This window comes from Neofelis nebulosa, chromosome 9, assembly GCF_028018385.1.
Source record: "Neofelis nebulosa isolate mNeoNeb1 chromosome 9, mNeoNeb1.pri, whole genome shotgun sequence".
NCBI lineage: Eukaryota > Metazoa > Chordata > Mammalia > Carnivora > Felidae > Neofelis > Neofelis nebulosa.
Genome location: NC_080790.1, coordinates 131,393,308 through 131,408,153, shown reverse-complemented (window position 1 = coordinate 131,408,153; position 14,846 = coordinate 131,393,308). Strand labels below are relative to the sequence as shown.

At 51.7% G+C, this 14,846-nt stretch overlaps 1 protein-coding gene across 2 annotated transcripts in view; it reads left to right on the top strand.

Moving 5' to 3' along the window:
* The first annotated feature begins 3,845 nt into the window (after positions 1-3,845).
* Positions 3,846-14,846, top strand: part of ATP9A (ATPase phospholipid transporting 9A (putative)) — a 128,343-nt gene continuing 117,342 nt past the window's right edge. The window contains exon 1 of one of the 2 annotated variants that reach the window (XM_058685982.1): positions 3,846-4,215. In XM_058685982.1, coding sequence (XP_058541965.1) covers positions 3,929-4,215 — 287 coding nt within the window. In that variant the 5' untranslated portion in view covers positions 3,846-3,928. Of the gene's footprint in view, positions 4,216-14,469; positions 14,508-14,846 lie in introns of those variants that run through there. The other variant, XM_058685983.1, reaches the window with a different exon arrangement.

Sequence of the window (14,846 nt, the reverse complement as noted above, 5' to 3'; positions counted from 1 at the left end):
CTGCTATAAACATGGGGTGCATGTGCCCCTTCGAAACAGCACACCCGTGGATAAATGCCTAGGAGTGCAATGGCTGGGTCATGGGGTGGTTCTATTTTTGATTTTTTGAGGAACCTCCATCTGTTTTCCAGAGTGGCTACACCAGCTGATTCCCACACCCCTCTCTTTTCATATGAAAATGTTACCACCTCTGGAGACTCAGAGGAGGCTCTGTGGTCTTTAAAAAAAATTATTTATTTAAAGCATAATAAAAGTGATACATATTCGCTAAAGAAAATAGAAAGGATAAACAAAAGTTAATAAGATTCGCCTGGATGTACCCCACTAATGCAAGATGTTAATAATGTGGAAACTGCTGAGTTTGGGGTTGGGAGGGGTGGATATGGGATGGGTATATGAAGCTCTTTCTGCTATCTGCTCCAATTTTCTGTAACTCTCAAACTACTAAATACATAGTGTATAAATTAAGTTATATTTTATATTTTATTTTTTTAATTTTTTTGTTTTATTATTATTTTTTTCAATATATGAAATTTATTGTCAAATTGGTTTCCAATATTTTATTTTATTTTATTTTATTTTATTTTATTTTATTTTATTTTTTTTTAACATTTTTTATTTATTTTTGGGACAGAGAGAGACAGAGCATGAACGGGGGAGGGGCAGAGAGAGAGGGAGACACAGAATCGGAAACAGGCTCCAGGCTCCGAGCCATCAGCCCAGAGCCTGACGCGGGGCTCAAACTCACGGACCGCGAGATCGTGACCTGGCTGAAGTCGGACGCTTAACCGACTGCGCCACCCAGGCGCCCCACCAATATTTTATTTTTTAAAGATTTTTTTTTTTTTTTTTTTTTGAGAGAAGGAGAGAACACAAGCCGGGGAGGAAAAGAAAGAGAGAGGGAGACGGAGAAGTCGTGGCAGGTGCCACAGTGTCAGTGCAGAGCCCAACGCAGGGGCTCGAACTCACGAACCACGAGATCATGGCCTGAGCCAAAATCAAGAGCTGGAGGTTTAACCGACTGAGCCACACAGGCGCCCCTACACTATATTTTAAATATCTACCTAGGGTCTTTTTTGTCCAGAGACAACCACTGGTTGATCCCATTTTGCTCACTCTTTAATTAGGGGAAAATAAAAATATCCCTAGCAGTAGGGGGTGGAAGGATTGGAATGGCTGACCTTCTAGGAGTGTTAACCACGTGCACGCATTGTGCTCTGTGCTTTATGCTCCCGTGACGCACTGAGCTTTTCCAACTCTGTAACAAGCCTTACAGAGGGCTTACTCCGGGTAGCCACTCTTCCGACCGTCTTGTATTCACGACGAACTCATTTAATCCTTCCAACAATCCTATGAGGCTGGTACTATCCCCGTTTTGCAGGAGGAAACTGAGGTCTGGCAGTTTGTAAGTTGCCTCAGCCTCTGCAGTGGGGAGGTGGTGAAAGTTATACACGATCTCTGACGACACAGTCACTTGCATGTTACTCGAGATTTTAGAAAATGAGGGCACGGTCCGGTGATGGCGGCCACGCATAGGATCCACAAGAACCAGAGGAAGCTTGGAGAATGTGCGGAATCGGGGTAAATACCTACTAACTGGAAGGGTCCTAACTGTGATTCAGCTGATCACAGGAGGCCCTTTGTCCAGCCTGCCAGAGCATGAAAAAGGAAGGCGCTGGAACCCAGCCTCGTTCCTTCCCTAACCGTGTTGCTCTGTGCGGGCCACTCTGAGCTTCAGTTTCCTCACCTGCAAAATGGGTTTGATTTAGGCCTAGCTGGCAGAACCGGGGGAGGATTAAATATGAAACTCCGTGCATGTTTTAGGCACAGGATAAAAACCAAAGCTCCCGTGTACTGACCCCCAGCTGTGGGGGGGGGGGGGGGGAGACACCGGACTACAGGTGGTCACAATCCCTGGCCTTTTCTCTTAGTCTGTGTGGTAGTGGAGTGGAGAAGAGGGTCTGGGTGTGAACTGGGTGGGGTTTGAGGCCGACTTCCCTTCCCGGGGAGCAAGCGGGAGAGGGTGGGGCCTACTTTGACGCCATGATGGGGACAACTGGTTCTTCCATTTCCTTCACTCAACAAGCATTCGTTGATGGGGCGCCTGGGTGGCTTGGTGAAGCACCTGGCTTGATTTTGGCTCAGGTGTTGATCTCGCTGTTCCTGAAATGGAACCCCAAGTTGGGACAGCACAGGGCACGTTTGGGATTCTTTCCCTCTCTCTCTCTGCCCCTCCCACACTTGCACATTTGTGTGTGCATGCCCTCTCTCTCTCTCTCTCTCTCTCTCAAAATAAACAAATAAGCTCAAAAACCGAAAAAAACCCAAAGCATTTGCTGACTGTTGATCGTGCTCTGTGTCACGTGCCCAGCACTGTTGTGGATGCAGGAGAAAGCAGGAAGTAAGGCAGACCAGGTCTGTTTGCCAAACCGTGCTATTTTCCCCCGAGAAAGGTGCGATGCGGCAATTCTAAAGGCATGTTTCTTTTCATGAGGAGCTTCATGTGGCCTGAGGTAAGTCACACTTCTTAGCTGGGGATCCACCCTTCCTCATCCAGGGTCCCGGAAACACATATTTACAGCAGACATATGAAAAGGCACCCGTACTGTGCGTGAAATAGATTAGGTGTCACTAAACTTTGCTTTGGCTGCAGCAGGTTAGTTTATAGGGTTTTACGTTTTGAGGCTCTTCAATCACATACGGATTAAAAAAATTTTTGTTCATGTATTTTTGAGAGAGAGAGGGAGACAAGAATGTGAGCAGGGGAGGGGCAGAGAGAGAGAGGGAGACACAGAATCCGAAGCAGGCTCCAAGCTCTGAGCTGTCAGCACAGAGCCCGACGCGGGGCCCCAACTTGAGAATCGTGAGATCATGACCTGAGCCAAAGTCGGACGCTTAACCAACCGAGCCACCCAGACGCCGCATTACCTACAGATTCTTAACTTACCCCAGCCTTCCCTCCTGTCCTTCCTCCCATCACCGCTACTCGTTTTCTTTCTGTTCCCAAAATTTAACAGGTCCTTGAAAGTTAATGGATCCTGGACACTGTGGGAGAGGGTATAAGCAAGTAAGTGTGGCTGTAGGTCTGGGTGGGAGGATTCGTGTGTGTGTGTGTGTGTGTGTGTGTGTGTGTGATTCTCAGTACGCTTGAATGTGTTGGAGCGACTGAGGGCAAGTGTAAGCCCCAGAGGTAGCTGAGGGAATGTGAGGATGAGTGTGTGCACGTGTGTGTGATTGTGAGTCCCAGGGATCCAGGGGGGTGGGTGGTGGTAAGGGATGGTGGGTGAGGGAGTCTGGAAGTGGAGTGAGGTGGGGGTGTATGTCCCTATGCAATTGTGACTCTGGGGCACAAACGTGTGAGGCCTAAGATTCAGGGTTGGCCGACCAGGGGGACTAACGGGCGTTGAGTGTGGTAGGGTGTGCAGGTGTGCGACTGAGAATGTCAGATGTTGGGGAGCGAGGTGGCAGGGTGTGTGTGCAAGGCGTGCCCGTGTGATGGTGAATGTCAGGCAGTGAGGCGGGGTGTGTGCATTCGCGCGGTTGGGAATGGGGATGTTGCCGGGCAGCGAGCGAGCGGGTGAGAGTGAGCGTGTGTGTGCGGGGCTCGTGTGTGCAAGTGCACGCCAGTGCCGGCGTGAGCACGCGAGGAAGTGCCTGCGGTGGGGTGGGGGGAGCGCGGCCGGGGGTGCGCGTTTGCGGGTGAGGCGCGGCTGGCTGCTGGGGGGGGAGGGCGGGGGGACGACGGGCGCGCGCGCGCACGGCGGGGCGTGGGCGGGGGGCGCGTGGCCGGGTGGGCGCGCGTGGGGGGCGCGCGGCGCGGGCGGGGGGCGGGGACACTGCGGCGGCGGCGGCGGCGGCGGCGCGGACACAGCCGGCCGCCCCCCGTGGCAGGCGCGGGGCGAGCGGGCGCAGCGCGGAGCTCGGGCCCATGGTGCGCCCGTGTCCGTCGGTCGGGCCGCGCGGGCGGCTCCGCGCGTGGCCCGGCGCTCGCGAGCTCGCCCCCTCGCTGCGGGCCCGGCCCGCCCGCTGCCGCCGCCTCCTCCCCCGGGGCGGCGCGGCGCCGGCGGGCGGCGGCGCGGAGGCCGGACCGGGCGGCGGCCCAGGCGGCGCGGGGGGCGCGGCGGCCAAGGCGGGCGGCGCGGGCGACATGACGGACAACATCCCGCTGCAGCCGGTGCGCCAGAAGAAGCGGATGGACAGCAGGCCCCGCGCCGGGTGAGCGGGGCCTGGGGACGCCGGCCGCCTTTGTCCGCGCGGGCCGGGGCGGCCTGGCCGGGCCTGACAGCTTGGCCGCGCCCGGCGCCATGAGCTCGCGGCCGGCGGGGGAGGCGGGCGGGTCGTCGCGGCTGCAGCTCCGGCCCGGGCCCCCCTGCGCGACCGCGTCCCCCTGGGGCCCGAGCGCGCGGCTGCCTCCGCCCCGGCCCAGCTCTCCTTAGAAGCCCCGGGAAGCCCGGCCCGCCCCAGCGCCGTGCCCCGCGCGCGGAACTGGGACCAGCCATGGCTTTCCACCGTTTTATTGTTTCCTGATTATCCTTGTTGTGATTACGCCTCGGTCCCCAGCAAACCCTGCTCCGCGCCTGGAACAGCCCTCGGGAGCCCGGATGTGCTGGGCTTACTGGGGCGGGGGAGACGCGGCCTCCGCCGCAGACCCGCGCCACGGGGGTCCCGCGTCAGCGCCTCGGGGTCCCGGCCCCTGGTCGGCCGCCTTTTCCCCTCCCGGCCCCGGGGGGGGGGGGGGGTCAGAAACCGGCAGCCGCAGGAGGCCGGGCGGGGCTCCTCCTGGCCGACCGGAGAACCTCCGGCTCCCCACAGTTTGAGGGAAGGCGTCCCCTGGCCCGGGTGGGGGTTCCACCTGCTGTGGCCTTTCCCGCCCCGGCCGACCCCATGGCCGCCTAGGCGTGGGTTTCCCTCCTGGAGAGCGAGCGGACGGGTTGCCGATTTCCGCCCAGCCGTCCTGTCTTGCTGAGGTTGTAAGGGACTCTGTGGCATCGCCCGCGACAGTTACCTGGGGGTAAGGGTTGGGGGGGGGGGGGGCTGGTTAAATTGCACATTCTCTGGCCCCTCCCAGGCCCTCCGTTCGGAGTTTGGGGGCGGGGGTGGGTGGGAGCTGGAAAGGTGCTTTTTCCCAGGCTGCCCAGGTGAGGCTGACGTCCCCTGAGGGCTGAGCCCGGCAGCTGGGCGGGGCTGCGGCCTTGGACCCGCCCTGCCCCCTAACATCCTGTCGGCTCTGGGCATTTCCTTGTGGCGGCGGCTTACTGCGGAGTCGGTTGCTTGGTGCCGGAGGTGGAGAGGGGGAACCCTTAGGGTTGCTTGCTTCCATCAGGTGTCCATGGAATTAAAAAAAAAAAAAAAAAAAAAAAAGTCATGATGCTAGCTGCCATTTTGTGCGGTCTTTGTCCCTGTCTTCCTTGAATGTTCCGGAGGCCCGGTTGATGTAAGACAGGAGGACCCGAGCGCAGTGAGGTTAAGGACTGCCGGGAAGATGCTGCAAAATGGAGATTGAAGTCAGGATCATTGGGCTCCCAGACAGTGCTCCCTCCCTTCCTTCGCTGTTCTCCCTCGTTATACTCCTGACTACTCAGGGCGCAAGAATGATCCTTGAGCTCTGTGCCTGGATAGCGTATGCGTGCAGTGTCCAGCCTCAGTAAATAATGAATTTGTGTATTCAGTGGACCCGAGTCCTCTAGATGTTCGCGTTTAAAGCAATTATGAGATGATTACAGTGTGCAGGGGCGGTGCCAGGCGACTGGGATACAAAGATGAATTAAATTAAACAAGCCATGTCTGACCCGTGCAGGCCTCCTGACCCTGGCTGTGTGCAGTCGCTCAGGGAGCTTAGCAAACCACTGCCCCTGCCCTGTTTTAGACCTTTGAAATAATCTGGAGTGGGACCGGGGTATCTATTCTATTTTTTTTTTTTTTTTAAGCTCCCAGATGATTTTAACATGCTGTCATAGTTGAGAACTCCTGATGCAGTGCATGAGAGGAAAATGTAGATAATTCTTTAAAAGTGATAATTAACCATGATAGAAATATGCACTGTTAACGTGGGGGCTGACAGGGAGCGGTGCAGACAGTTAAAAATTTTTCTGTTTGGTATTTGAATGGAAGATCACACCCCCTTTTAGAATTTGCCACTTTGGAACTAATTTATTTCCTAAACAGTGACACAGATTCATATTCAAAGCATGTATCAGGAGAGCCAGGCAATTGTGCATATATATGTTCCTGTGTTTAATTTGCAGTTTTAGGAGTAGCTACCTCAAGGTGGGAAGCTGGGGTTTTGGAAACACTTTTGGAAGCAAAGTGATGGAGAGTCTCCCCGAAATATAATGGGGGCGAGGAGTTAAAGAAAGAAGAAACTAATATGGATGTTTCTTTACTTTCCAAGGGATTACATCCCGATAAACCTATTGTAAGTTGAAAATACCTTAAGGTGAAAATGCATTTACTACACCTAACCTACTCAACATCGTAGCATCGCTTAGCCTGCCTTAAACATACCCAGAACATTTACATTAGCCTACAGTTGGGCAAAATCATGTAGCATAAATAGCCTATTTGATAATAAAGTGTTGATTATCTTATGTAACGTACTGACTACTGGACTGAAAGTGAAAGACGGAGTGGCTGTATGGGTGTGGGATGGTTGTCAGTGTATCAGTATTTACCCTCCTGATTTCCTGGCCGGCTGGGGCTCGTTGCTGGCCAGCATCACAGCAGAGGATTGCACCTCCCGGAAGAGATCACAGTTCAAACTACAGTTCATATCAAATGCATATTGATTTTGTACCATTGTAACAGTGAAAAATCTGAAGTGGAACATCAGAAGTCAGGAATTGTATGTGAATGGTCAGGCTCTCTGCTTGGGTACTTGACATAAATAGCCCTGTTTTATTTTTTTTAACTTTTTTTTTTTAATGTTTATTTTGAGAGACAGAGAAAGGGAGAGCAAGCAGGGGAGGGGCAGAGAGAGAGAGAGAGAGAGAGAGAATTCCAAGCAGGGTCGCATGTGGGGCTCAAACTCACGAACTGTGAGATTGTGACCCCAGCCGAAATCAAGGGTCCATCGCTCAGCCGACTGAGCCACCCAGGTGCCCCTATTTATTAAAAAAATATTTTTAATTCTATTTATTGATAGTGCGAGTGTGTGAGTGGGGGAGGGGCAGAGAGAGGGAGACACAATGTGAAGCAGGCTCCAGGCTCTGAGCTGTCAGCACAGAGCCCGATGCAGGCCTTGAACTCACGAACCATGAAATCGTGACCTGAGCCGAAGTCGGACGCTCAACTGACTGAGCCAGCCAGGCGCCCCAAATGGTTGGTGATTTTATGGTTAAACCCCAAAACGGGCACCAAGGTGGCACAGTCAGCTGAGTGTCAGACTCTTGATTTCTGCTCAGGTCAACATCTCAGGATTCAGGAGTTCAAGCCCTGCACCAGGCTCTGTGTGGATGGCAAGGAGCCTGCTTGGGATTCTGTCTCTCCTTTTCTCTACCCCCCACCCCCCCAAAAAAAACTTAAAAAAGATAACAAAACCCCAAAACATAGATGCCATGAGCCCCAGGAGACAGTTTAATTAATGCTGGGGTTACTCGGTATGTTTCCAAGACATGCACTTTATTTGCTGAGGGAGTCTTGTGGCCCCAGTGCTGTTTTCTCTCAAGAAAGTTACCGCATCCCGATGCTGAGAAAACCCTTGCCGTGGTTAGGAAACGCGGCCTGTGCGGCACATTGCTGGAAGCCATAGTCTGACTTCACGCGCTTTGCTGCCAGCTGAATGTTCCCTTCTTGGTGAAACACCAGAGGTTGGTTGGTAGGAGTGTGGGTCCCAGAGGGGAAGAGCTTGGTTCAAGCTCAGGCTCCATCACAACTCGCGTTTGACTTTGGGAAAATTATCTTACCTCTCTGGGTCTCAGTGTTTTCATCTGTAAAGTGGGAGTGACAAGAATTATGGAGACCTCAGAGGGTTGTTTTAGAGATTTAATCCATGTAAAGTTTAGAACAGTAAGCACTTAGTACACCCTAGTATTTGCTGGGGCTGATGGTGATAAACAGGTCTTTGTAGGAGGTTTGCTACCGGGGGCTCTTGAGAATGCTCCTTTGATGGGGGGACATTTAAAAATACTGAGGGCACCTGAGTGGCTCAGTCGGTTGAGCATCCGACTTCGGCTCAGGTCACGATCTCGGGTGATCTCGCGTGATCTCGCGTGAGTTCGAGCCCCGCGTCGGGCTCTGGGCTGACGGCTCGGAGCCGGGAGCCTGCTTGGGATTCTGTGTCTCCCTTTTCTCTGCCCCTCCCCCACTCGTGCTCTGTCTCTCTGTCTCTCTCAAATATAAATAAACATTAAACTTTTAACAAATATTACGGATTTCATGGCTCTATTCTGATCAAATCTGGGGAAATGATTCTGCATAAACGTCCATCCAGGTATGTAAAGGCTCTGTTGTGCTATGTAGGGCAGGGAGCAGGTGCTGTGGCTAAACTAAGACTTTGCCTTCAGGTTTTGTGACCAGACTGGAGGAGAATGCTTTGATTTTTGATGTATTTGGACTAGGAAGTTTTAGATGTGAACTGGGTTTAGAAAGAGCTGACTAGATTCATATTCTACCACTTTTTTTTTTTAAAACAACTTTGAGGCATAAAATATTTATATAGGAAATGTACGGTTCATCGATTTTTTTCTTAAAGTTGCAGGGTTTGTGCAGCCATCACCACAGTCCAGTTTTCAAACATTTCCATCACCCCAAAGTCCCTCATGCCCATTTACACTCAGTCCCACTGATCTTTCTGTTTCCGTAGGCTTGCATTTTTTGGAAATTTCATATAAATGGAATCATGCAGTATGTTGTCTTTGTGATTGGTTTCTTTCAGCACAACAGTTTCGAAGTTCCTTTTTTATTGCTTAGTCAAATTCGTTTGTCTGGATAGGCCGCTCTTTGTTTATTTACCGAGATGGACATTTGAGTTATTTCCAGTTTTTGCATATTATAAACAATACTGCGGTGAATATAAACGTGTCTGTGTGGACCTATGCTTTCATTCCCCCGGTCTATCCTGAGATTGATTGGTTGATTGATTCTTGTTTTTTAAGTTTATTTGAGAGAGTGAGAGAGATAGAGAGTGGGGGGGGGATGGGGGAGAGAGAGAGAGAGAGAGAGAGAGAGAGAGAATATGAATGAATCCCAAGCAGGCTCCAAACTGTTAGCCTTACATGGGGATCGATGCCATGAACTGTGAGATCATGACCTGGGCTAAAATCAAGAGTCAGACGCTTAACCGACTGAGCTACCCAGGCACCCCTATTTATTTACTTACTTGTATTTTTAAAACTGTATTTTAAAACTGTATTCAAAAACTGCCAACTTTTTCCCAAAGCAATTCTGTTTTAGAATTTGGTATAGTTTTTTTTTTTCTTTTCAAATTTTTTATTTAAATTCTAGTTAGCATACAGTGCAATATTGCTTTCAGGAATAGAGTAGAATTCAGTGATTGATCACTTACGTACAATACCGAGTGCTCATCACAAGTGCCCTCCTTAAGACCCATCACCCATCTAGCCCATCCCCCACCCACCTCCCTCCACCAACCTCGGTTTGTTCTCTGTCTTTGAGAGTCTCTTGGGTGGCTCAGTCAGTTAAGCATCTGACCCTCAGCTCAGGTCTTGATCTCAGGGTCATGAGTTCAAGCCCCATGTTGGGCTCTGTGCTAGGGATGGGGCCTACTTAAAAAAGAAGAGTCTCTTATGCTTTGTTTCCCTCTCTTTTTTTTCCTTCCCGTGTGCTCATCTGTTTTGTTTCTTAAATTCCACAGGAGTGAAATCATACGGTATTTGTCTTTATCTGACTGACTTAATTTGCTTAGCATAATACACTCTAGCTCCATCCATGTCATTGCAAATGGCAAGATTTCATTCTTTTTGGTGGCTAATATTCCATTGTATATATGGATATATATACACCACATCTTCTTTATCCATTCATCAGTTGGTGGACAGTTGGCCCTTCTCCATAGTTTGGCTATGGTACCCTGAGACACAGGTTGTCGGTGTTTCCTATATCCTCTGTGAGAGTCGAGTTCTCCTGCCCATCTTTGACCATTAAACGTTGCAGTTGCTCAAGATTTGGTCTTGGACCTCCTTGCCTTTAGAAGTTGGGTTGAGCTCAGTATCTCCTCCTAGGCTCCCTCTTGACATAGGACCTTTGCACCTCCTGTTCTCTGCCTGGAATGTCTCCTCCTCTCTTCATCTAGTCAAATCTCAGTCTTCCATTACGCGTTACTGGACGTCCTCAGGGGAGCCTTCCCTGATGTTCCTGACTAGAGATCAGATCCCACTTGGAGCGTCTGAGCACTGGCTCCTTTTCTTTCTCTTACAGTTGCCGTGTGACATGTGCTCATGTGATCATTCAGCTGGGAACCCCCTGGGCCCCAGTTGGGGGCAACTTAATCACCATTACCCAGAGCCTGGCACAGAGTAGGTGCCCAATGAATCCTTTCTGAGAGAAGGGAATGCCTGAAGCTGATCTCCAATTTATGCTGTCCTGGGGGCGAGGAGAGGATGCCTTTTCTAGAAGGTCCAGGCAGGGAGAGGTCTATTGGACATTCCCAGATGGCCGCCTACTCATTCTTCTGATCTTCGTGGCTCAGAGATCTTCACTTGGTGGCACCAAGTCTTCAGCACGTGATTTGAGCGCGAGGGTGGGGAGTTTGGGGTGTGAGTAGCAGAAGGGAGCCGCAGGCAAAGAGAAGGCCTCCTGGGGCCCCTCTGACTTGGTGTCGTTCCCTCCACTGAAGGGTGGCAGCTTAGGAGGTGCTCGGGCTTGGGAGGCGAGGTAGTTCTCATCTTTATACACAAGGCGCATGATCGTGTGAAGAGTTTTTTTGGTGGATGATTTATGGGAAAACCCTGATATGCTATTAATGCAAGAAGTCAAGCATTTAATGGAAAAGAATAAAAACATAGGAAATCTGGATTGTTCAGAGGTTATGGCGTGTAGGGTGTGGTGGGCAGAATAGTGGCCCCCCGGGACCTGTGAGTGTGTGACCTTTCATGGCAAAAGGAGCTTTGCCATTGGGATTCAGTTAATGATTTCGAGATGGGGAGACTGTCCTGGATTAGCCAGGTGGCCCCGGTGTCATCATCACAAGAGTCCTTGAAAGAGAGGAGACTGAATCTGAGAGATGGCAAGGGGTGCCACTGCTGGCTTGGAGGGGGAGAAAGCGGCATGCAGGGGGCATCCAGAAACCGAAAATATCCAGAGAAACAGCCTCCAGGGGGAACGTGGTCCTGCCGACGTCTTGATTGGAGGCCCGTGGGACCTGCTATGGACGCCTGAAGTGCACGATCATGAATTTGTGGTGACCGCTTACGGCAGCAAGCAGTGACCAGTGCAGACAGGTGCACCCCATAAGGCTGAGGGACACATGCCTGCCCTGGCTTCGTGTCCCAGGGAGGCTGTGGGGGGCGGGGAGGGGACAGGGGCCACCTGCCTGCTGGGCGTGGGGGAGGCATCTTGGGGGCTCAGGCTTACGTTTTGCTTGAGGACGCAGGATGTAAGTGGACACGTTGTGCGGCCCATTCCCTGACCGCTGAGGAGGAGCCCAGACTTAGGGTCTGCGGTGTCTTGGGTCTGGACTCAGGTTTTCTTGCTCCTGCTGAACGGTGGCCCTTTGATGTTGGTATTTTTTTTTTTTTAATGTTTTATTTATCTTTGAGACAGAGAGAGACAGAGCATGAGCAGGGGAGGGGCAGAGAGAGAGGGACACACAGAATCCGAGCAGGCTCCAGACCCCGAGCTGTCAGCACAGAGCCCGACCTGGGGCTCGAACTCACGGACCGCAAGATCATGACCTGATCTGAAGTCGGATGCTCAACCCACTGAGCCACCCAGGTGCCCCTGATGTTGGTATTTTTTGTTTGTTTTTCTGATACGGAAAGTGAGGCTCAGAAAAGTGAAGCAATTAATCCAGGGCAAGAACGAGTGGCAGAAACTAACAAGAAGTCGGGTGGGCTTGCCACCAGCCTAGGAGAACTTGGGAGGGTTTCCCAGAGCAGCGAGACAGGTGGCTGCAGGTGTTGGTCGGGTCAGCTCTGCCCCCTCGATGCGGTTTTCCTCAGTTATTTTTCCCTCTAGTAACACTGAATGATTTTTGTTTTTGTTTTTTGTTTTTTGCCACTGGCTGAGAATTGGGGAGAAATTAGAGAGAAATGTATATCACATTTTGAAAACTGCCAGAAGAATAAAGATAATATTGTGGGCTGTACTTTAAATATTTTTTTATTTTTTACCTTTTCAATGTTTATTCGTTTTTGAGAAAGAGAATGCGAGCGGGGGGAGGGGCAGAGAGAGGGGGACAGAGGGTCTGAAGCATGATCGGAGCTGACAGCACAGAGCCCGATGTGGGGCTTGAACTCACGAACCGTGAGATCATGACCTGAGCCAGAAGTTGGACGCTCAACTGACTGAGCGTCAGTCAGGCACCCCTGTAGACGGGACAGGCTGCTGGCCTTGTCGATTTGCAGTTAAGAGTTTGGATTCCAGGGTCACGCAGACCAGTTTTGCCATTTTATTGCTTGTATTATTCCGGGCGACTGTCTTCTCCCCTCTGTGCTTCAGCTTCCTGTTTTGTAAGTTGGGGACCCAGGAAGGGCGCCTGGATGATGAGGCATCGTGCGCACAGAGTAGCGTCATGAGCGCTGGTGAGCGTCAGAAAGTGTTCTTCTCCCAGAGCCTCATGGGGACTCTTGTACTGGCTGACATCACCTCCTCTTCCTTCTGGGTCTTGGTAGAAGGTCTTCTTGAGTGAGAACTCCAGCTGGAAAATGCCCGCAGGCCAGAGACTGGCCGCCACTGGAAGCCATCTCAGACCTCGCATTACTTAGCCTAATGACAGGGCTGTGGCTGGCCGAGTGCGTCTTTGCAGCGGTCCTCGGCATCGTGCCAGGACCAGATCCGTCAGTAACGTGGGTTTTTCACTGTTTATGTGAATGAAAACAATCAATGCCGATGTAGGGAGTTCTTGTTTTGTTTTTTTTTTTTTTAATTTTTTAAACGTTTATTCATTTTTGAGAGACGGAGACAGAGCGTGAGTAGTGGAGGGGCAGAGAGAGAGGGAGGGAGACACGGAATCCGAAGCAGGCTCCAGGCTCCGAGCTGTCAGCACAGAGCCCGACGCAGGGCTCGAACCCATGAAATGGGACATCATGACCTGAGCCGAAGTCGGATGCTTAGCCGCCTTAGCCATCCAGGTGCCCCAGGAGGTCTTCTTATAGATACATTCACTCAGCTGGAAGGTCTGAAGCTGCCCCTTCTAATTTGCGGGGTTCCAGTGCCCTTTCTCTTTTGACATAATGGAGGGGGTATTAGGTTTATAGCTTAGTTGATTCTTGTTATTCACGGTGATTGTGTTTCAGAAAGCCATTCAGGGTTTCTGCCAACCCCGAATTAGCGGGTACCAAATCATTGCTCCTAGGGGAGGTACAGGGTCAGTCTCCTGCAAGCCTCTGGTCACGGTTTACCTTGTGGTAAAGGGATATTTTGGTTTCCAGCCACTATTTAACATGCATTGTTGATTCATTAACGTTGAACTCCTGACCAACAGCACTGCAGCTCACAAGCTTCCTGTCGTCAGGGGACTGGACAGCAGGCCAGCCTTATGCTTGGGGGCCGTAGTGATGTCATGAACAAAAGGCTCCAGTACAGAAAGGAAAGCACTAAATAGACCGTGAACAGGACACGTGCTTACAGTAGGAGAGCTGAGACAGGAAGGCAGCGGCGTTGCCTTGTTTGACCTCAGCTGGGCAAGCCGCGTGAGGCGATACAGGTGTTTCTACCACTCTGCACCTGTCCGTGAGTGACCACAGCGATGCTGGGAGTATTGACTTTGAGGTTATAACTTTCAGGCAGTAGGTGAATTTGCAAATACAGAAAGCACACATAACGAGGATCGAATGTATGTAGGTGCGTGTACGTGTTCAGGGTCCTTCTGACACGGCGGAGGTGGTGTTAGGCACACAGCGTATGGGGGTGTGGGGGGCAGGATGAGGACAAGGCTGTGCTGATCGGTGACATCGCAGACCCCTGCCCCTCCCCTCTCCATGGCGGAGTGGAGAGTTGCGTAAACAGCCCTTGGCCCCCTTGGGTGCGAACGGTCGGAACAAGCCTTGGCAGCGGCCCATTGGAAAGCGCCCTCCGTGTCCTCCGCCAGCCAGCCCAGCTGCCCTAGTGCCATCCACTTCCTGTTACGGAGTCCCTGCCCGGGACCAGGTCAGGTGCCACCACAGGCAGTAACCCCAGGGGATGTGGAATCACGTACCCAGGCACGGATGCTGAAGGGTACGGGTGGATACCGGAGCCATGCTTTGGGCTGGGGTGGGGTGGGGGTGGGGTGGGGTGGGGCTTTCCTGAGACAGGCCAGCGACTGGAGGCCCTGCATGCCAGTCCCGAGGAAAGAGCACGGCCGTTTGACCTTGACCTAAGGCACCCATGCAACAAGTTGGAAGGGGGAGGTGAGGCACCGACCCATCTGTCGTTGGACTTGGGGTGGTTACTCCTCAGGATAGAACTTTCTTTTAGGATCGTTACCCAGATGCAAACGATGAAGGTTCTGAATTCGCTCTGGCTGTATTTTGGGGCCACCTTTGGGAATGGACATGGCGTGTTGTCTCCAGCTTCACTTATGACAGCGAGTGGAATTTGGTTTAGCTTCCAAAGAAAAAGACTATTGGTCATGTTCTTATCGAGGCCTCTCACCTACAGAACTAGAACAGTGCTGATTTCTTAACGCTAATGTCTGTTTTCTTTCATCTGTGTGACTTGGAAAGATTGATGGAGAAACGTCGCCAAAG